Genomic DNA, 23,250 nt, shown 5'->3' on the forward strand with positions numbered 1-23,250 from the left:
TGCTTAGGCAAGTTGTAATTGGAAATATAGTGGTTAAAAAAAACAACAGTGGTTTAAATAAATGTAAAAAATTAATTCAGAATATGCTGATTGAGAAGCACTCTAAATTAATGCTGAGCTACATTGTGGCAAAAGAAAAATGACATTAGTTCACTAAAATCTCCTGAACTTTATTTAAAAAAAATAACTGTCAACCATCTACAGCATATGCGAATTACACACACCTATGATCACCAGAGGAACCTGAGACTAAACTAACTTGAGCCACATAGAATTTCTCAACTTTGAAAATACTTTCAAGTCATACCATCAAAAGCTGGCCTGACAACTGACCTGCCATTGCTGTCGTAGATGTGCAACACTAATATTTAGACTTTCTGAGAAGTTTATATGCTTTTAGTAGAAGGGGATTTTTATATTAGGCATTTTAATTAAATTATACTTGACATCCAATGTAAAATAAATAAAATAATTCAATTCTCAGTTTCCATCTTTTTAATTTGTACAATGTCAGTCATAATGTGACCAAATCATAATGTATTTAAACTTAAAAAAAATACATTATGATTAAATTATGACATTATGACACATTAGATCTATGGTCATTCAACAGTACATGAACAAGGACAACCAAACCAACAATGCAATGTGTAAATCTACACTGGAAATACACTGAGAATTATGAAAAAGCTACTATCAAACACATGTGAATTACATTCTAATAGTTTAACAGAAACAGTATATGAACCAAACCGTTAAGTGGCGCATGAATACAAATCTCTGGTTCAGAAAAGATTTTAACCCCTGTTAAAAATCATAAAATTTTAATCCAGATATTAAATGTCCTGGAGACATTTCTTCTAATAATATAGACATTTACACTGGCCCAGATAAAGGTGTGGTATTTTTGCATATAAAAATGCTAACAGTTAATGCAAATAGGTAAAACACCAGGGTCTACGTTAACCAACTTGAAGTATGCACACATTCTAACAATGGCTTAAAACCTAAAAAAGCTTCAATGAATGAAGCTTGACGAAACTGACAATAAATGGCACACAAAGATGGAGGTTCTGAGCTTGATGCTGCTCTAAAAGCTCACTAAAATCAGATTGTAATCACTGCAACAAGAACAGAAGACAAAGCAGGTCCATAAGGACACGTGAATGTCTGTTTCAGCAAGCACTATGTGGGAATGACCACTGGTTACTAGTGAGAGAGGAAGAGAGTGAAAAGGCTCCTCTCCCTATTGACTTTCTGCTATGGTGAAACTGTGGAGGAACCTCTTAAGGGGCTTTTTAGAAACCGTTTTTAGATGAAAAGGGTTCCTCAAAACCCCTAAAGAGGTTCCACCACAGTTTCAAATTGAAGAACCCCTAAAAGTTCATCAAGAAACTTAGTTTTAACAGTTGACACAAACCTCCATGGAAAAAGCGCTGAGACAGTTCTTGATTACGAGATTGAATGATGAAGAAGAAAGAACCTGTTGTTTTCTTCTGCCAGCAGGAAACTGCAGTGAGTAGAGAGGTAAGAAGCAGGACTCTGGTCCTGAATCAGCAAGCCCCTCAATAAGCCCTGCACACTGTGGAGGAACGGGAGAATAAGCAGCCTGGCTGTTCCCTTAGAACAGCTGGATCATAGATTCTCGCGACTTTCCGACGCCAATCCATTTCACTGGAAAAGATGAAAAAATACATGGCTGTAGACCTTAAACACTTAAACACTCTAGTCCAGTCACTGGATCTTTAGTCTCAGATGCACCAGTCGATATCTACTGCACACTTAAAATGGTCACGTCTTTCAGTTTGTATACAATTTAGTGCATCAGACCAATAGGAACCAAGCACTTCTTCAACTAAATGCTGATCACCGGTAAATCACGGTTGTTTACATCATGACGTCCTGTCTTTACAGGCTCCTCAACAGTTACAGTGAGTAGCAGTAAGGGAGATATCCTCACATTTGTCAACAGGGACACTTCGTTTCATGCAGGTCTTTTTTTATTTGTAGCACAGTTTTGACAGCTATCTGTGGTTGGTCATTTTGCAAATGAGCCAGTCTTGTTAAACTAGGCTGCTCTTGGCCATGTTAATCGAAGAAACCCGCCAGCCTTTCTGGCAGAGGTCAGTAGTCTGGCTCGTGAGACTACATCATCTTCAACTGTTAAGGGTAACGAGTAAAGACATTCAAATACTAAATGTTCTAAAGGATGAAAGCAGAGGAAGTCAAGTCTCTTACCAGGTATCCCGAGGTGCTCCTCGATAAAGCGAACATATTTCTGTGCGTTTTCTGGAAGCTCCTCAAAGGTCCTAGCAGCTGAAGTGTCACTGTTCCAGCCAGGCAACGTCTCATACTGGACCTCAACCCTCTGTAACACCTCCTGATTTGCTGAAAAAAAGGCTCTTTAAGATTTCTCTTTTTCTTCAACAATTTCAAAAAAAGTTGTAGATATTTCCTTTTTTTTTTTTTAAATGTGATACTAAATAACATCATATATGTTCAGGTTAAAGGCGTTTGAATATTCACCTGGAAAATGTGGTATGGATTCAGAGTCCACCTTGTATGCCACACCAACTTTGATCTCAGGGAAGACGTCCAAGATGTCCAATTTGGTTAGAGCTAAGCTAAAGAGAATAAATATGGATGGCAGAATAAGGCACTTCATGTGAAATCTTATTTCTGTCTAAACAACATTGTCCTCATAAAAAAAAAAAAAAATGCAATTAAGCAAAACTTAAACACTACCATCCATTCTTCATTTGTGAACGTCTTTACATTAGTTAAGGCAATTTTACACGAAAAATGCTCAACTAAATACACTACTCAGCCCTAACATTAACACCACCTCCTTGTTTCTACGCTTATTGACAATTTTATCAGCTCAACTGACCATATAGGAGCACTCTGTAGTTCTACAATTACAGACCGTACTCCATCACGCTGTTCTTCAATGGTCAGGACCCCACAGGACCGCCACAGAGCAGGTAGCATTTGGGTGGTGGGTCATTCTCAGCACTGCAGTGACACTGACAAGGTGGCGGCGTGATAGTGTATGTTGTGCTGGTACAAGTGGATCAGACACAGCAGTGCTGCTGGAGTTTTTAAACACCTCAGTTTCACTGATGAACAGTACTAAGAACAGTCCACCAACCAGAAATATCTAGCCAACAGCGTCCTGTGACCACTGATTAAGGACTAAAGGATGACCAATACAAACTGCGCAGTAAGAGATGTCTCTCCGACTTTACATCTACAAGGTGGGCCAACTAGGAAGGGTCCTGTCCACAGAAGAACAAAGAAAAAGGAGGCTAACAAAGTTTGCAGCGAGACAGATGGACTACAGTCTGTAATTACAGAACTACAAAGTGCGCCTACATGTGAAGTGGAGCTGATGTAATGGACAATAGATGCAGAAACAAGGATGTGGTGTCCATTTTATAGATGATTGTTGTATATACTGCTGAGTCAATAAGGTGTGAAAACTGTAGAGTAATGAAAATGTGCAATATCTGACCAAATTCAGAGAAGCACTAAAACCAACCACAATGCTTAAGTAACTGCACTTAAGTGTTATTAAAGAATATCTGTACTGAAGGTACTGTTGGATCTGAAGGTGTGTACTCTTATTCAACATAAATTCCAAGGTTATATTTTTCCTTTCATTTTTCCCTTGCCAGACTTCCCACACATTTATGTGGCTATAAAATTAAATGAATAATAACTATAGTAATTTGTCTCAGGAGAAGGACTGCAACACATAGAATAGCCTTAAGATGAGTGTAATCTGGTTATACCTGACAATAAAGTACTTAAAGTTGCTTTAATGTAACTAATATAATAATAATCTATAAAAAGTAGATTTTAGATTTAATGTTTTAAGTTAAACTATTGACACACCTCAGTGTGTGGGTGTCTGTGGATTACCTTCACTCAGGTATATTTTTTAGCTCCGTACTTTTAATTGTGCTACTGACACCACAGCCATCCTTTCACTTTAGCACAGTTTCACTGTTCTTTCACACCTCTACCCACAACTGTAAAGACAATGAGATGGGGACTCACGCTGTGAAGCCATTAATCATGTGGGCATACTTGACGAGCACCAGGTCCAACCAGCCGCATCTCCTCTTGCGGCCGGTGGTCACACCCACCTCCTTCCCTCTCGTCTGAAGCAGCTCCCCAATTTCCTTAAACGAGAGAGTTAAACTATTGTGAAAATTAAAACAGACGGAGTTGTTAAACACTGCTATTACCACTGTCGAATTACATTACACAATGAAGAACAACTTCTCATAAAACTGCAGGGGAAAATCACGCCCAATTACAGAACAGCTGCAGCCACCGGAGCTTAAGTAACTGCACACAGTAACAGTATGGTAGACATGGTCAGACACACACACACAAGGTCATTTATTTAAGACCGTGTCTGTGCTCCACTGATGTTGTGCAGCACAGAAAGCCAGACAGGAACTTAATGCACACCACAATATCAGACTTGTAACTTTGTGTGAGACAAAGTGTTGCTTCTTCTAGCCTAATTTCATATGTACCCTCATATAAACATTACTGACAATGCTGTGCTCAGTAACTAAGCTTATGTATGTAACTGAAGCACTACTCACACTGTAATACATACTGTCTCACTCACATCAGACCAAGTGACACATTAAGAGAGAGAGGAAAAAAAATAAAAAAGTTGCTTACATTGTTCTGTTCAGAAGGAAAGGCACCGATGCCCACTCGAGTGGTGTAGGCCTTGACAACGCCATAGACCTCTCCCACATTCTGGGGGGGCATGCCTAGACCTGTACACACCCCACCCACCGTGCAGTTGGACGAGGTTACGAAAGGGTACGTTCCTGAAATGACAGAACTGTATTAGAGCAAGGAGTCTGCAGGCGAGTGTCGGGCCAAGATATAGGAGCATATTTTCCAGCTAACCCATTAAACTCTGACTGAGGTCATGGATATGCAATTGTTTTTTACTACTTTTGGGGATTAGAAGCCTCTTTCAGACATGCATGGTAACCCAGAACTTTTCCTGGCATTGCCCAAATGGGGCTGCATGTGTGAGCGCAAATATTTGGATCAGTAGAAAATATTACCCGGACTTTATGCTGCCAAACCGTCTGAATGAGCCCAGGGGGCGTGTTGAGGACATTTCTCATGCAACTGGCGAGAAACCAAGATCCTACGATATTTCCACGGAATTCGTTTTGCATAATGCAATGCCTGCGTAACCGCACTACTCAGACACCGCCCCTTGACGAAACTTTTGCTGTCGTGGGAGAGCATCATGTGTGAAAAGGCAACTCCGGAAAATGTCTTGATTCTCTGGATATTTTCCAAAGTTCATATGTGAAAACAGCTGTTGTGCACTGGTCACATCTAAATGACTATATATCCATTATCAGATAGATAGATCAGGTAGAAATGTACTGCAGTTAAATAGTAAAGTGGTGCTGAAGCTGTAACTTTTGTGGCGGACTGGGCCTCTGAGCTAGCGTCTGGCAACCTAGGCCTGCAGTGAACACAGACTTGATGAATAGTGAAATCTTTTTTTGAGGACTCTTTGTTTGTGCCCAATCTTAAATGCATTTCAACTGCTTTAATCACCATACTGCCTATCTTCTAGATCTTCTTGTAATACACGTTTGAAATTGTGCTAATTGGTCAAGTGCTGCAGTCAGTATGTTGCTAGCTAGAATGCATTAAACACGTGAAATGTTGCTCAGGCAGTTTAATTATTATTACATAATTATGTTATTTTATGGATATTTTATTTATTTTGTATATATATATCTGACAAGACTGAATTTAAGATGACATGTCAGTAAAAACTTGACTAGACTTTTTTGCTTCATTTTAACAGACCTGTGCAAACCTTGTGACGTGTAGCAACAGGTATAACGGTTTTGTAAGGACCTGTATTGACGCAGTCATTTTCTAATGCATAGTTACAGACCTTTCAAAGAAATTCTTGAACTTTAACAAAGCCTTGCAAACATAGCAACGTAACAATCTTGACCAACCCTCATCAACTATACATGCCTGCTTAATTACAATGCTTAAGCGGTTTCTAAGCTTTTTAATTCATTTGGAAACCTCAAACCCTTTCATCACATAGCAACCTGTCCTGTTTAAACATACATTTAAGAAACAACAAAGGGCAAATGTGGTAAAGGTGAACAGTGTTCAAGGCAAACATGCGTAGTGACGGCACAAACGGGTTCCACTGGGTGGGAGGGTGCGTGTGCGTCCGTGTGTACGGGTTTGAATCTCTAGATGCATCACTCACATCTAAACGTTGGTCTCTGATGAACTCACCAGCTAAAGCAGGGGGACTTCCCAGCAAGCAGCTTTTAAAAGGGCATCAATTAGTTAGTATACTGAAGGTGTTTCATTTGCATTTGGACATAAATGGAACATACTCTACTCATCGTCCTTCACGTGTTGCTACAGAGTTAAGCTGTAGTATCAGTCTAGGTCACTCACCAAAGTCAATGTCCAGCAGAGCAGCGTTGGCACCTTCCACCAGAATCGTTTTAGGAGGCCCGTGCAGAGCTTCATACATATAGAACACCCCGTCTCTCACCATAGGCTTTATCCTGTCCACGTATGCCTAATAGCAGAAACATACTCTCAGACAACTCGCATAACACTTGCACATTACCAACAGTATGCAAATTTGACCCTCTGTAGCTCTTTTGGGGTCAAACGGTTTTTCACCCCACATTTGATTCATTTCCATTACAATTGTCCAACCTGTTCAGGAATTAAGGAAGCCTCACAGACTGAAAATGAAAGGTTATTGCTGTGCAGGGTGGGGTGCCAAAGCTAAGTACAGCTGAGACAGCCTAATAGACATCACACCTTCTCAATGTATAGGCTGTATCCTCTGTGTAAATTCACTTAATTATTACGTACTATGCTATGTTATGGTATGTGTTATCTGATTAGATATTTACAGATCAGCCATAACATTAACACCTCCTGCCTAATATTGAGTATGGACTCCACAAGACCTCTAAAGGTGTCCTGTAGCATCTGACAATAAGACATTAAGCAGCAGATCCTTTAAGTCATGTAATTTGTGAGGAGAGGCCTCCATGGATTGCACCAAGGAGCCTTAGGTACCCATGGGCTTGTCGCCGGTTCACAGGCGTTTTCTGTCTTGAACCATATTTGGTAGGTACTGAACAATGCAAACTGGGAAGACTTGCCGTTTTGGAAATAGTCTGACCCAGTCATCTAGCCATTATTATTTGGCCCTTGTCAAAGTGGCTCAGATTTATTTACTTGACCACTTTTTTCTGCTTTCAACACGTCACCTTCAAGAAATGACTGTTCACTTGCTGCCTAATATCTCCACCCTTTGTTGTGTTATGGCTGATCAGTTTATGTTAGCAGTGTGTGTTAAAAATTCAAAAAGGGCATTTGGCCCTTATTCTGCCACATATTTAGTGTGGCACAGGCACTTGGAAGCTTCACACTTTCGCGCAACTGAGATCCCTAACTCACCTCAAGCTTCTCCAGTTCCCCATTAATATCCATTTCCAATGACGGGTACATAGACTTGTACTGCAAGGCTAAATTTTTATACCTGTTAAAGACAAAAAAAAAAAAATACATCAGAAATAAACCGTAAAGGAACAACAATGCATTTTACAACATGTCTGTGTTGTCAGCTCAACATACTGGCATATTTTAGCCAACAGAATGTCGTTGTCACACTGGATTAATAGCTGCATTTATAACAAATGCTTCTGAATAGGCGTATGACAGAGTTAAACAATGTTCAGGCCTCACCTCTCAGAGAACTCCTGAAAGTCAGACAAAAGGTCACATATTCTGAGGCCGCTCCTGGCAGCCTTGGCTGAGTACACTGGGCCAATGCCCTTTTTTGTTGTTCCTAAACTGGAAAGAGAGCAAAATATAGGGTTAACACTAACAAACACAAATTCCCAAATTTGTACATTATGGGGCAAGACAAGACAGGGTGTCTCCAGAAGTCCTCAAGATGAACTGAATATTTTAATAGCTAAAAATAATAATTACACAGACACAACATATAAAACATAACTAAAGCCTATAGCCTAAACTATAAGGATCCACAGCCTTTTCCCCGTGTGTGGTCATGAGAAACAGAGTGTTTACTTTTTGCCAGCTTGCTGCTGCCTCTCTTGCTCCTGAACTCCGTCCACGGCTTGATGGAAATCAAACACTGCAGACAGAGAGTAGTGGACAATGAAATTGGGTATTTCTGTACTAGAAGGCATGAAATCTCACAGCCTAAAGACAACATGCTCACAGAGGTTATTCTAACAACTACTACAATGCTGTTTGGCTTTAGTTGATCACATTGTTCCCAAGGTCATTCATTACACCAACCTCTTAACTATGGCAGTAGCACAAAACTTCAACAGCACCAATACTAAATGTACCAACAATTTATTACAAGTAAACGTGGAATCTTTCTATTGGTCCGATCATCATCATATGCTTACACAATGTAGCGCAGCTGGCATGTTCTAACACGCTATGAAAATGGCAGCTGGATATGTTGGAGACTGACCATATACAACTGACCACATGCATAGTGTGAATTAAATAAATGGTACTCTTCAGGTGTAATATATAAGTAGTTTTTTTTTTTTATAATATTTAAATAAAACAATAATAATAATAATAATAATAATAAAAATAAAGAAGGAATGACTGAATAGCACAAACATAATACTAAATATTATATTACATAAACTGACTAAATTACTCACTTAAATTCCAAAAGTTAATTGAAAACAAAGAAATTAACACAGAAACAGGCACTTAATGCTTCTTGATCATTTGTCCTCTGCTCTCAAACATCCTGGCCACAACAGACATGACAAGAGGCCTATTGGCGTCTTGTTTCCTGAAGATAGGTCTGAGTCACATGGCAGATCTAAAACCAGCTATAGCTGTTATACAGACACATTTAAAGAAGAAACAAAAAAACAATTCTCCTACCAATGTGGGCACGGTCAGAGATGACAAGCCTCTTTTCCCAGCCCTCTAAACCTGAAGGGAGAAACACACACTTTTCTTAGCTTTCTTAAGACACACGCCTGAGCACATAGACAAGCCTAGCAGCAGAAAACAAGCTTCAGTCTTTTTCTGTTATGTAAATACTCACACACCTTTCCCCTTGCGCACATTCTTCTCAGCCTCCTCGAAGAGGCCAGGGAGGTGAATTACTACTCCATTACCTGGGGCAATGAACAACAGTTCTCATAGCAAACATAGCAAAGCAGCAGATAACATGGCTAGACACTGGGGCTGCGTAATAGAGCATGTGTTAGTCATTTTAACAATAGAGGTTGAATATAAACAATACTGATATCGCAGAAACCGTCCATAACTATCAATGCGTGAAAATGCTTAATTATGTGTGCAACTGTAATAATTAATAATTAATGTTAATTTTGGGCCATTTCTATTGGTCCATTTATCATAATAATTTGACAACTTTAAGGCCAATTTATTTATGTTACACACTAAACAAACTACAAGAATGGCCAAGATTTTCTAGATATTTATGCATGCAAATGAACCCTCCAGTTGAGTGCTATTGCAACTGTAATCATGATAAATTACTGTATTCCTGTAACCAACCAACCAATAAATAAATAAAATGAATAAATCTAAATAAATAAATCGGTTGTTTTGGGCAAAACAATACAAGCTTAACTTGTTACATTAACATCAACCAATTCCAGTAATTGTGTAAAAGCGTAAATCCTTTTTTTTTTGGTAAAATATTACTTGAGTAAAAAGTACAAGCATTGTATCTATTATGGATGCACCTCTGAACCTTTTCCGCCACCACTACTAGCAGGTTGTCCATATCACGCAGCCCTAGCAGACACATGCTTTTATTCCTGTAGGTGGAAAAACTGTACTGTATAGGAAGGACTGTGTATACACTGAGCATCACCACCATACTGGTTGTTTAGAAGGAGGTTCTGATGGAGCAGAAGGCCCTGCAGAATATGTTTACATCTGTAGTCTCTCATGGGCCATCTGCTCAAATTAGAGCTGCTAAGTGCTGTCTGGATTCAGCTAAAACCTTTTTCATGCATTGCTTTGGTCAAATGCATGGACTATATAAAGGAAAAGTGGTTTACAGTGCATCACATCATTACTTCTCAGATGCAGTTGCTGACACATGTGTTGGGGAGCCATTAGCAAAATAAGGCGCCTGCAGATAAATCTCACAGCGGGCTAGGCTAGTCTGAGGAGCTGGCTTTGGTCCAGCTGTTACTATGTCTTACAGTACAGTGCTAAACAGCCGTGCAGGGAATACAGACGCAAACCCGCAAAAGAGTTAAAAGAGATTTTCCGGACAGACAGTACGGTTTGTTTTTATGACAGTGGCGTAAAAGTGAATTGCACTCCCCAACTGTAGGGGAACCCAGGAGCCTCATTTCTTCTTCATTTTTCAATAAATAATGGGGGGGCAGCTTTGTTTATTAAGTCCAAAGAAGGACCTGTGTCTATGAGGTGTTTTTCATCCACATACACCCAAGTGTCCACACGTACGCTAAACAAAAGAACATCCTTAACGAGAGAAATAACTTTGTTATAAAGCTCCGGTGAAGAGCATTATGGGGTTTGTAAGGCTCTTATGTTAGCTAACGTCTTACTTCACAACCTTACAACAAGTACCTGACACACCCGCTTTATCAGAGCTTCACAACAGAGTTTGAATTGAACCAAAGAAGTGGCTGCAGAATAACGTGCCCGTTTTTACAGCAAGCTCGAGTGCATTCTCAGTGATGAGCACGATAACTGGAACTCCCTGATAGCACCAGTCATGCTGAAAAACATTCAACCGAAACCTCATGTGAAGCACTGCTCTTTTTTGCTATTGCGCATCAGTTTAGGAGCATGAACTGTACAGACGCATGTCGAATAGAGATCACATTAAAAGATTGTGCAGACAGCCTAAAGAACTACACTGGATTTGGGACACTTTCCCTGCTGTGTGAATGTAGCCTTATTGATGTAGTGTGCTGTGTATTAAAGCAGGGGTATTAAACTCTAGTCTGCCACAGGAAGGGCAATGTTGTTATCCACTACACTACATCAACCTTTCTTGAAAAGTTACTGAGATGAAAGAATCAAATTAGGTTTAAGTCACAGAGCCACTCCAGTAATTTCTATTATAATAAAAATAAAAATCTCACAATTCAATATTACTTGCTTTACACTGAAGTCCAAATACTCACCAATAAAGGCAGTGACCTTGGGGTTGATGATGCCACTAGGTAGAAGGTGAAAGTCGTACTCTACGGAGTCCACCACGACTGTGTGTCCTGCATTGTTGCCTCCCTACACAGACAGAATCAATAAAAAGAAAGCTTTCATTAATGCAAAACTTCCTAAGCAGGGTCCCAACAAACTGCACACACACAGATTGTTTTTCCTTACCTAATGACTTTGTCCAGCCCTACATTTAGCAGCCGCTCAATAAATCTTAGATCGTTTTCTGCATAAAGCTGCAAGATTTTCTTCTACAGCTAAACAGTCACTTCTTCCTCAAGTCTTTCCCAAATCACCAAACTGTAACATCATTTATAGTATATGAGTAAAAACAATGGTGGTAAGCTGCAGATGAGATGGCTGACACTTTCTAATTGCTTGGGACTGATACCAGGAAGAATTCTGCTTTAATAGCTTCCAGATTCTCATAGAAAACATTCATTAAACTTGACTGAAGGGTGTTTGTATGTCAAGGACATAATGAAACTGAATAAAAGATTTATGACCCGCTGGCACGAGAGTTGGGTGAGCTGTTTGTGCACTGCGTCATCCTGAGTTACGAAAACAGGTGTACGCTTTGATAGGGAGAAAATGTTCCCAAGCGTTTAGTGTGGGCCTTAACGAACAATAGGTTTCCCCTGGTATAAATCTTACACAGACACGCAGCAAAAAGAAAAAGGTCAATGCATTTGAGAGACTATGGACGTGACAGCAGAAAGCTATTCGTCTTATGCTACTGAATTTAATCCAGAAACGGAAAGCTCTAATCTTCTTGGAAATATCTGTTAACTCTTTATTATGCGCTTTGTGAGCCACAATATCAGCACTACCATCAGAATAGAATGTCTTTTCCAGTCACCCCACCCACTGCCAAGACAGTTAGGAAAGTAGGTGTTGAGCCTTTTCATATCTTGTATGCACACAGTATGTGCCTAAAGAGCAGGGTAAACATAGATTATGTATACGCTCTTGGCATGCAAACCATCACCACACGTGGATATCGAGTATCCTTGTGCGTCAGCTTTCAGCGTGCACCCCCCCGCCACCCCGTCAGCATGGACTGCAGAAGACATGAGAGGGGGTCTCACCGAGCACACCAAATAAATCAGTCCATATGTGTGCTTTTACTTTACCCAGCAAGGAGAAGGGCCAAGCTATTTCTGGCCGAGTCCAATGAGATGCCTGTCCTTTTTAGATGCATTTACGATGTGCTCGTACCCATAGGACCCAGAAGAGCCATATGGTACGTTTAGCATTACCAATGCAGTGTTGTGTTACAGGAACGCTTTACACTGAATAGATTCTGATGTTTGGACCCTTCTAAACTAGACTAAATCTACCGCTTTGAGACCTCCAACATTGGCATTATGATAGAAGCCTGAACAGAGCTTATTACATTACCATTACTTAAAGTCCAACCAAGACTGTAATATAGGCAGCTATAGAAAACACAATGTCTTATAAGGAATAGTTTAATTGAAAAATACACACAAGACTCTCAGCTGCTAGAAAAAGCCGACACTAAGTAGATTATTCCAACTGTAGACCCCTTTTAAAACACTACTACTTCAATCATAGTCTCTAACTTTTCACAGGCGTAAAAGTAACTGGACAAACTGATGTAATTATAAATATAAGGAGCATTTTTAACACTTGGATGCAAATCCTTCGCTGTCAAAGACTGCTTCAAGTCTGGAGCTCAGACAACACCAAATGCTGAGTTGTCTCTCTTGAGATGCTTCGCCAGGCCTTTTCTTTCTTTCTGCCTTCAGTTTTCAGTCGTTAGGAAGCGAGAAACATGTTCAGTTGGGTTGAGGTCAGGTTACTGACTCCAGACTTCCACTTCTTCCACTTGCTTTTCACAATATGTTTTTGGTCATAACCCACCTGTATTGTGAAACACCATCCTATCTGTTCTGCAGCATTCACTTGTAATTACTTCTGAGCCTGTGAAAATGAAACCACTATGTAAAGAAATGGCTGAGATTCCAACAGTTAATTAAAGTAATACTGTTGTTAATGCCCTTGAATTTAAGCTGATGTCTACACTTCATCTTTATCGCTGCATTTCAAGCGGTTTACAAAAACGACATTACAAAAAACTGTCAGTGTGTGTGTGTCTCTCTCTCTCTGATTCCCATTTGTGTCCCTCCCTCCACACACACACACACACACACACACACACACACACACACACACACACACACACACACACACAAAACAAAAATAGGAATCTTATTTTAATTATATTATTATTATTTATGTTCCACATTTACACATACTACATACAGGCATATTCTGATCTCCTTGTAATATAACATGCAGCTCATAAGCATTCTTTAAAGTACTGATGATTAATTATCATTTTAATTATCTTTTTTTTATCGATCAAGTTTTAGATTATTCTTAAGGTGTTTGTTTGTGCTTGATTTCTCAATCTTAATTTTAAGAAAATATTTCAATATGTTTTTTAAACATCACCCCTTAAAAACACATAGTATGCACTTCAGGGCATTATTCTGCAACATAAAATACCCGTGCTAACACATAGACTCGCGTTATGACTCGTTTTATGTCACAGCAACCCTATATCTGAAATGGAGCATCAGTATTTTTACTGAAATACTAGACTTAACTTGGCATCATTGTATCACTGTCGGTTGGTATTGTACAGGACTCTCTGGAACCTGCACCTACGGTACGTCTTTGCGACACATCAATCCACAACACAAATCATTGATTAGTCTAACAAGTCAGTAAATCAGACTGATGCAGTCGCCACAACATTTAACAAGCAGTCTTTGCTGAGACCGGATTTGGCCATCTTGACAGTTCACATTCATAAATGTAGATGCTCTGTATCTGTATGTAATGTGGGCGGATCAGTCCCTAAAACAGCACGCATGCGCACAGTGATACAATTATGCACGATGTCTCACCTGCCGATACTGCATGGGTACAGACAAAAAGACGCATAAAATATGATCTGACCGTTCACATTCATGTCACATGCCCATGAATCAGATACATATCTGATCTTGGACCACATATGAAAAGGCTCTGATAATATCAGATTTGACATGTCCACACAGGTATGAAAAATGTGAACGTGGCCATAACGTCAGTGTGTAAAGCCAATACTGCATTTCACAATAGAAACAGTAAACCAGCACTCAAACATGGTGATGGTAGTGTAAAGCTTCAGTTTCACCAGTTGAACATAACCGTGTGTACAGTTTTGGCAGCACCACGGGCGTATGTAATAGTGCGTAAACTGATTGCAGATCAAATCACTGTAGCACAGGGAAAAACACTGCTGCAAGAGATGTCCATCTGCAGCCAGTCTTTAATGATCTCAATATCCTAACATATTGAGTTCAGGCAAACATAGTTAATTATATTTAATATATTACACCAATAACACCCAAAATAGAAAAGGGCAGCCCGACAGATGTGTTTGCACTGCACTTTATTTACAGCACCAACCTAATAACAGGAACAGCGCTGGGCTCCCTTTTCTCATATGGAAAATTACACAGCTGTTAAAAATAAATGATTAATAGCCTACATTGAAAATAATCTTTACTCACGTTAAAAATGTGCCACTCACCAGCAGAGAGATCCTTCATTGTGCTCTGTACACTGTGATAACAATGAACCGTTTAGCACAGGATGATCACTGCTGATTTTAAAAACATGTTACATTTCTGAAATTGGCATTTTAAAATTAGAAAGGAAAGCAAGTAGCACAAACTATAATCCCTGACTGTAAGGGCAGCACAAGAGAGAAATGCCAATTCTCCATAGCATTGCTTTAACTAAGGAGGTCTGATCTTCAAAAGGGATAAGGGTGTGTTTTTTCCCCCTAGGCCAATATTTCTTGGCCACACCACACCATATGGGGACAATAAGTTTATCATTTAAGTATGTATGTATGTATGTATTTATTTATCTTTTACCATTTGTATATAGGTTTTGTCCCCCATCCCCACATCACACGCATAAAACGTCAAATTCGCCATATTCACTGGTGATAACTACAATGGCTGGCTTGTGAGACTACGAGCACATCCAAATGATGCTTTACAGCAAAGCCTGCTCAACATATTCAAAATAGCAACAGGCGACAGCAAAGTGGCTGCTAGTTAATCTGCTCTTGAATTTACTGAACGCCTGAAAGTTATGTTCATATTGCAGTGGACAGTGTATCTATTAAAGGGTAAATGTACATGTTCTGTATTAGAAAATTCTTCACTACCACCACCATGCTTCACAGCTGGTATGAGGTTGCTACTTTGCAAAGATGTCACACAAGGGCCCATGCTGGTCGTAAGACTCCATTCAAACATTGGACTAGAACTCGTTTAGTTGTTTCTAGGCAATACTGAGCTAGGCATTTATACTTCTTGGTTAGCAACAACTTCTACCATGCTATTCTGCCATGGTTACCATTCTTGCCTAGATTTGTTCTGGTAGTTAAGTCATTAACAATGACCTTAGCAAAGGCAAGAGATGCCTGCAGTTCATCAGATGTTGTTCTAAAGTATGGTCACTATGATGATGATAGGATGATTTTATGTCTTGCTCTTCGAGATTTTGGGAGAGCTTGCATTTCTAAAAATATTGACTACTGTTCCAAACGTTCTCCATTTGGACATAATGGCTGGTCGGGTTCTTCTAAAAGAGCGTGTATGTGTACAAGTGATGTACTTGTGATGGTACCTCTTGATCAAACCGATCTGCCCTTCAATGAAAGCTGTCAGTCACATACACAGATCATCAAATACATCTAACGTCTTACAGTGCCATTTGGATACTGTTAAAACTATAAGTTACGTGAGGACCATTTAGGGGTTCTTCCATTTGAAAAATTTGGTGGAACCACCACTAAAAAAACTATTCTTGAAGGTTCTTCAAATCACCTTTTGAGGTTTCAAATGGAAGAACTCCCAAAATTTCCTCAAAGGTCTTAAACTTTTAATAGTGTACCTAGCAATAGTGACCAACTAACAACCTATTGGAACGCCACCGCTGCCTTACTTGTCTGTTGCTCCATCAGATCCTGCGCAATAGCGTAACCATCAGCCCAGGCACTCAAGCACCATTTGTCGCGGTCAGAAATAGTTCCAAGAATGCTGCTGGTGCAGCCTTTTTTATAAAAAGCAGAACAACCTCTGCGTCCGCTCTCTTAAACACACAAACACAATGACTGTACAGGATTACATTCAAGTTGCAGATAAACTGCACATTTTAAAGAAGCCATAGCCTTGGCACAATACAGAGCAGAAATCTTACAATGTGAAATCCGAGCTACGAAGAGTAACAAGATAATTCAACCACCCATAACCTGTAAAGAGTCAGCACCCGCATTTGATCAGCTCGACGTCCAGCAAAATACCTGACAAAGCTCTGCAAACCTTAACAACACTAGCAAGCTGAACGTCCCATTCTGATAAAGTAAGCAGCTGTACGCGAGAAGGAATTCTGTTTATCCTCTGGATTGTTTACGGGATGCTTATGAAGACACCAAATCTGCTCTACTCCTCAATGATCGGAGGTCATACGCAATAGCCCGGAATATTAAATCTGCTACAGTGATTCATAACGAGTACAGCAATCAGTAAGATACTTCATTATGCAAAGAACCTAAAAACACTGAAGGTCTGCCCCGAGCCACAGAGTTGTCATGTCTCTTGGCAGAGAACACTAGAAAGCACTCAGGCTGAACAGACGGGGCTAAATTTAATTTCTATCACTACATCTGTATCAGACCCTGCAGTTATATGCCGATAAACTTAATGACCACATGGGCATAACTGCATGTGACAAAAAGCTGATACTGTGCTATCAGCCACTTCCTCAAACACTGACATTAGCGCCAGCTTAGTTGCCGGTGTTTTGTTTGGTGCTTCTGAAAAGAGCAAAGTATGACATATTTTTTTTAGGAAAAATATGAGGTAGCACACGCAAACCCTGGAAAGGGCTAGCTTTGGTTAAAACTGGTAAGCTCTTCCTGCCTTTTTTCAAACGTTCATAGGGCCTAGATGGCCTGTGTGCAAGCAGAATTTGCCTGCTTTCCCTGCTTAAACACACACACACACACACAAGCCCAGTTTCCCAAAAGCTTCATAGTATTAACATCATATTAACTGACTGATAGAGAGCATTTAACATGACACTCACTGCACCATTTAACAACATACTTTCTATGAAGTGGCTTACTGTTAATAGCCATGTTATTTGTCAGGCTTCCTGGGTGTGTTTGAACAGGGGAATCAACTAACTGTGTGGAGTATCTATCTATATATCTATTTATACATACATACATACACACACACACACACACACACACACACACACACATACATACATACATACATACATATACACACACATACATTTATATATATATATATATATATATATATATATATATATATATATATATATATATACACATATATTTATATACACACATATATATATATATATATATATATATATAAATATGAAGGTCTCAAGTGTTTTATTGTACTGATTAGAGTGTAGTGATATTAAATATGACTACAATTTCAGATTTAGTCCAGAGACTGGGATTTATTAATGCAATGGTTCCCAACCCTGGTCCTGTAAGACCCCCTGTCCTGCATATTTTAGTATTTACCCTGCTCCTAACACACCTGATCCATCTAGTCAGATCATTAACAGCTCCTTCCTAAATTGAAGGTGGAGTGTTAGAGCAGAGGACCACTACAATGTGCAGGAGGGGAGAGGAGAGAGGGGAGAGGGGAGGGGGTGGGTCCTACAGGACCAGGGTTGGGACCCACTGGATTAATCCACTCACATGAATGCTGGGCTAACTCGTGATGAATGTAAAGCACTGACTAATCTGGCTGTTTCCCTTTGCTTGAGAGAAAACGACTCACCTACATCTTCATTTCACTGTGGCCCACACATCTCCAATATTTATAAACCTGTATGAATTAGGAGTGAATCTGGGAGATTGTGTGCTGGAGAATGAACTTGCTACCAAGTGGGCTGAGACAGCAAGCCCCCAAGAGGGAGACTACAAAGTTAACAGTGAAATGCAGGGACTGCTAGCTAGCACAGGTCGTTCAAAGACAAAGAGACACTGACAGCATATCCACCGACACTGTCTGCCTGGCTGCACTGTTTAATCGACACTACACGACGGCTAAAAGCCTCAAGGTGACTAACTGGCGAGGCTGAGCTCTGTTTGAGCGTCGTGTTGACCAGCTTCGCCACCAAAATCAGGTACTAGCTAGCCATCAGCCACCCCAGCATTAGCCACACTGCTAATGAAGCCCTTACCAAACACATTCGGGTCGAGAGCTGCCTAGCGGGCCAGTTCAGTCAGTTCTGTCTGAGACCCCCTCACCGAGACACACAACGACTTCATGTCAAACAGCCGGACCCTCGGCGTGCCCACAGCCGCAGCTTCAGTAGCCCCATGGTGGGTATAACATTAGCTAACGTTACTACCTACCTGACATCTGCAGACCATGTCAGCGTCCTGGGCCAGCAGGTCCACCACCTTCCCCTTGCCCTCATCGCCCCACTGTGCTCCAAGCACCACCGTCACCTTGTTACCGACATCCACGCTCCTGCTCTGCTGCGACATACCGGCACCCCCCGCTGCTCTCGCTGTTCTCGGCGATGCTGCTCCGGCCACGGTGAGCCCGCGAAGCCGCCTTAGCGCGAGAGGAGGCTGGTCACCGGGGCTCAGCGTAGCCAGGCCCCGCCCCCCTCCGCCTGCTGTGTAGCCCCTAGAGGCTGCAGCCCGCTGACGCCCACGTTTTACGCTACAGACGTCCAGAAGTATCGACACACGTCGTCTAATTCGTGAATTCAGCTTCTTCGCTGTCATGTCTCCCTATTGCGACCTTTACAACTCAGTGTAAAAAGAGTTTAGTCTAAAATCATTTTGGAGCATTTCTATTGGTCCATTCATCATGGCATTTTGACTCAATGTAAAGAACAAGTGCCAGACTCAAATACTGAAAAAATGAACATACAACGTTTCCAAATGACAACAACTATAAACTCCAAAGTCAATAGAATGGGCACTCTGGAGCATCTCCACAAAACCTAAGGTCACCATGTTCAGTGCCAAGCGGTGGCTAAAGGACTATAAAGCCCCCCAGCATTGGAGCACTGAGCTGTGGAGCAGTGGTTCTCTGGAGGGACTGAGCTGAGCAGGGGTGAACTGGAGTGTGGTTTCTAATTATTTTGTATATATTGTAGCACCTGTAGTCCGGCCTCTGTCCTGTAGAATTTACTGTATTGTGGTCCTGCAGACGTCCTGTAATCATTTTAAAGAGTTGGACTGTAGTCCCACCTCTGTCCGGTAGTAATTATTGTACTGTAGTCCTGCATAGGTCCTGCAGTAATTAGTGCACTGTAGTCCTGCATAGGTCCTGCAGTATTTATTGTACTGTAGTCCTGCATAGGTCCTGTAGTATTTATTTTACTGTAGTCCTGCATGAGTCCTGTAGTAATTATTGTACTGTGGTCCTGCATAAGTCCTGTGGTTAATGTTGCACTGTGGTTCTGTAGTATTTATTGTACTGTAGTCCTGCATAAGTCCTGTAGTAATTAGAGTACTGTGGTCCTGCATACGTCCTGTAGTAATTCCAAAGAATTGTATTGTAATCCTTCATGGGTCCTGTAATATTTATTGTACTGTAGTCCTGCATGAGTCCTTTAGTAAGTATTGTACTGTAGTCCTTCATAGGTCCTGTAGTATTTATTGTACTGTAGTCCTGCATAAGTCCTGTAGTATTTATTGTACTGTGGTCCTGCATAAGTCCTGTAGTAATTCCAAAGAATTGTATTGTAGTCCTTCATGGGTCCTGTAATATTTATTGTACTGTAGTCCTGCATGAGTCCTGTAGTAATTATTGTACTGTGGCCCTGCATAAGTCCTGTAGTAATTAGAGTACTGTGGTCCTGCATACGTCCTGTAGTAATTCCAAAGAATTGTACTGTAGTCCTTCATAGGTCCTGTAATATTTATTGTTCTTTAGTCCTGCATAAGTCCTGGAGTAATTATTGTACTGTGGTCCTGCATACGTCCTGTAGTAATTCCAAAGAGTTGAACTGTAGACCTGCATATGTCATTTAGTAATTTTTTTGCTTATGAAGGCAGGACTATACATTATAGTCCTGCCCCATAGTCCCAGTAACCCCATAGACAGTGTATCTAGTAAGTATTCTCATAAAGATCCTGAAAGATTCCTTGAAGATCCTACAGGAACATGTTTATATTTATAATCCTATGAAGTGCTTTAAAGTATACAGGAGTGTTTTGAGTTTTGCATGAACTTTTCTGTTGGACGTTTTCTGTAGGGGTCGTTTTGAAAAACTATTTTACAATGACAATTGGAATGGGAGTAGTGTTTAATATACAGTCATGCCCGAAAGTATTCATACCCCTGGCAAAGTTTGACTTAAATTTACTTTTATTTAACCAGAAATTATATTTTTGCCTGGAAATGACACAGGCATCTCCCAGGAGATAACACGATGATGTACAAGAGGCATCATTGTGGGAAAAAATATTTCTCAGCTTTTATACACATTTGAACAAAAAGTGGCATGTCCAAAATTATTCATACCCTTCTCAATAATTAATAGAAAAGCCTTTATTGGCTATTACAGCAATCAAACGCTTCCTGTAATTGCTGACCAGCTTTTTGCATGTCTCCACTGGTATTTTTGCCCATTCATCTTTAGTGATGAGCTCCAACTCTTTGAGGTTCGAGGGTCTCCTTGCCATCACCCTGATCTTTAGCTCCCTCCACAGATTCTCAATTGGATTCAAGTCAGGACTCTGGCTGGGCCACTGCAAAACATTAATGTTTTTGTCTGCTAACCATTTCTTCACCACTTTGGCTGTGTGTTTTGGGTCGTTGTCGTGCTGAAATGTCCACCGGTTCCCAAGGCCAAGTTTCTCTGCAGACTGCCTGATGTTGTTGTTGAGAATCTTGATGTATTGCTCTTTTTTCATGGTGCCATTTACTGCGATCAAGTTCCCTGGTCCATTGGCTGAAAAACACCCCAAAACCATTAGGTTCCCACCACCATGTTTGACAGTGGGGATGGTGTTCTTAGGGTTGAAGGCTTCTCCTTTTTTACGCCAAATGGTGCACACATCATTGTGGCCAAACAATTCAATTTTTGTTTCATCTGACCATAAAACAGAACACCAGAAGTCTTCTTCTTTGTCCAGATGAGCATTTGCAAAGGTCAAGCGGGCTTTTGTGTGCCTTTTCTGGAGAAGTGGTGTCCTCCTTGGCCTGCGTCCGTGGAACCCAGCAGTGTGCAGTGTCCGTTGAACTGTCTGCCTTGAGATGTCACCACCAGCAGAGTCCAGATTCACCAGGATGGCCTTGGTGGTGATCCTTGGATTTTTCTTCACCTCTCTCACTATTCTCCTGGCCAGCACAGGTGTCACTTTTGGCTTCCGACCACATCTTCTGAGATTTTCCACAGTGCGGAACTTCTTGTATTTTTTAATAATACTTTGCACTGTAGCCACTGGAACTTGAAAACATTTTGATATGGCTTTATAGCCCTTTCCTGACTTGTGAGCGGCCACAATGCACAGCCGCAGGTCCTTAGTGAGCTCCTTTGTCTTAGCCATGACTGTCCACAAACCAACTGCAGAGAGCTGCTGTTTTTCTCCTGTTGAGTTGATTAAAACAGCTGTTCCCAATGAATCAGGGTAATTAGGATGCTTTAAAACAGCTTGGACTATTTGGAATGGTATAGAACTTTGGATTTTCCCATATACTGTGACAGTTTTCAAAGGGTATGAATAATTTTGGACATGCCACTTTTTGTTCAAATGTGTATAAAAGCTGAGAAATACTTTTTCCCACAATGATGCCTCTTGTACATCATCGTGTTATCTTCTGGGAGATGCCTGTGTCATTTCAAGGCAAAAATATAATTTCTGGTTAAATAAAAGTAAATTTAAGTCAAACTTTGACAGGGGTATGAATACTTTCGGGCATGACTGTATATATATAATGTAATTGACTATGTAATTAACTATCAATAAATTTAGCAAAATAACAAGTGCTTTGTCACCATACATAGTTTGCCACTTAGTTTGCTGTGTTTAAGTAGAATCCAACTACACATGGAAAATCTGTGTAGTTGTGTTATCAAATCATAATTGTTAAAATTTGGTAAATTAAAAGTTGAGTGAGATTGATCAGTTACTTATCAGCTATGCAATACTGCACTTCTCTGACTGATTTGTGCCCTATCTATTCTATCTTTTGTTAGAAAGTTATGGGTCAGCTCTTGTAGGTTAAAGTGTTGACCACATGATGGCAGTAAATGCACACATGCTTCTTTTCTTAGTCCCTCATTGCCAAGAAAGCAGAGAGCAGGCTGATATTACTCCTTATATGGAGTAAAATCACAACTTTGTCTACAGCTGATTTTCTGTATTTCTGTTGATGATATGTGTCAATAGCCAGTATATCCTTTGTTGGCTTAGTCCTATCTTATCCTACCCTGCTTTCCTGAGTCCGGTCTGAAAGCTCAGATTCAGAACAGATATAATGGATATAGTAAATTAGTTCTGGACTGGCTAAATTCAGTAGAAGAGCATTAGTCAAGATTTGAGTAAGCAGATCCTCTTGGATCTGCATTCTTTTCCCAGCCATTAACACAGAATTATTCAGAGTCTTCTTCAGAGAGACTTAATCATGCTCCTCATTCAGTCTACAAACTCTTGGTATAAGATAAGATAGTCCTTTATTAGTCCCGCAGTGGGGAAATTCACAGTGTGACAGCAGAAAGGGATAGCAAGACACTCAGTTACAAAAATTTAGATAAATAATTTACACTATATACACAATATAAATAAGAATTTAAAAAGCAATAAACAATATTATTTACAGCAAAAGA

General features: G+C 40.3%; 1 protein-coding gene across 1 annotated transcript; it reads right to left on the reverse strand.

Moving 5' to 3' along the window:
- Positions 1-477: 477 nt before the first annotated feature.
- On the reverse strand, positions 478-19,070 carry adss2 (adenylosuccinate synthase 2). The gene is made up of 13 exons (XM_072677755.1): positions 18,812-19,070; positions 11,271-11,373; positions 9,180-9,248; positions 9,010-9,060; positions 8,158-8,224; positions 7,810-7,917; positions 7,522-7,603; positions 6,496-6,622; positions 4,705-4,859; positions 4,063-4,187; positions 2,527-2,624; positions 2,239-2,388; positions 478-1,674 (listed from the first exon to the last, which is right to left on the reverse strand). Exons 1-13 carry the CDS (start codon positions 18,944-18,946, stop codon positions 1,622-1,624), a joined length of 1,323 nt encoding a protein of 440 aa, XP_072533856.1. The 5' UTR covers positions 18,947-19,070; the 3' UTR covers positions 478-1,621.
- Between the last annotated feature and the right edge of the window lie 4,180 nt (positions 19,071-23,250).

This window comes from Salminus brasiliensis, chromosome 4 (genome assembly GCF_030463535.1).
Source record: "Salminus brasiliensis chromosome 4, fSalBra1.hap2, whole genome shotgun sequence".
In the NCBI taxonomy this organism is placed as follows: Eukaryota; Metazoa; Chordata; class Actinopteri; order Characiformes; family Bryconidae; genus Salminus; species Salminus brasiliensis.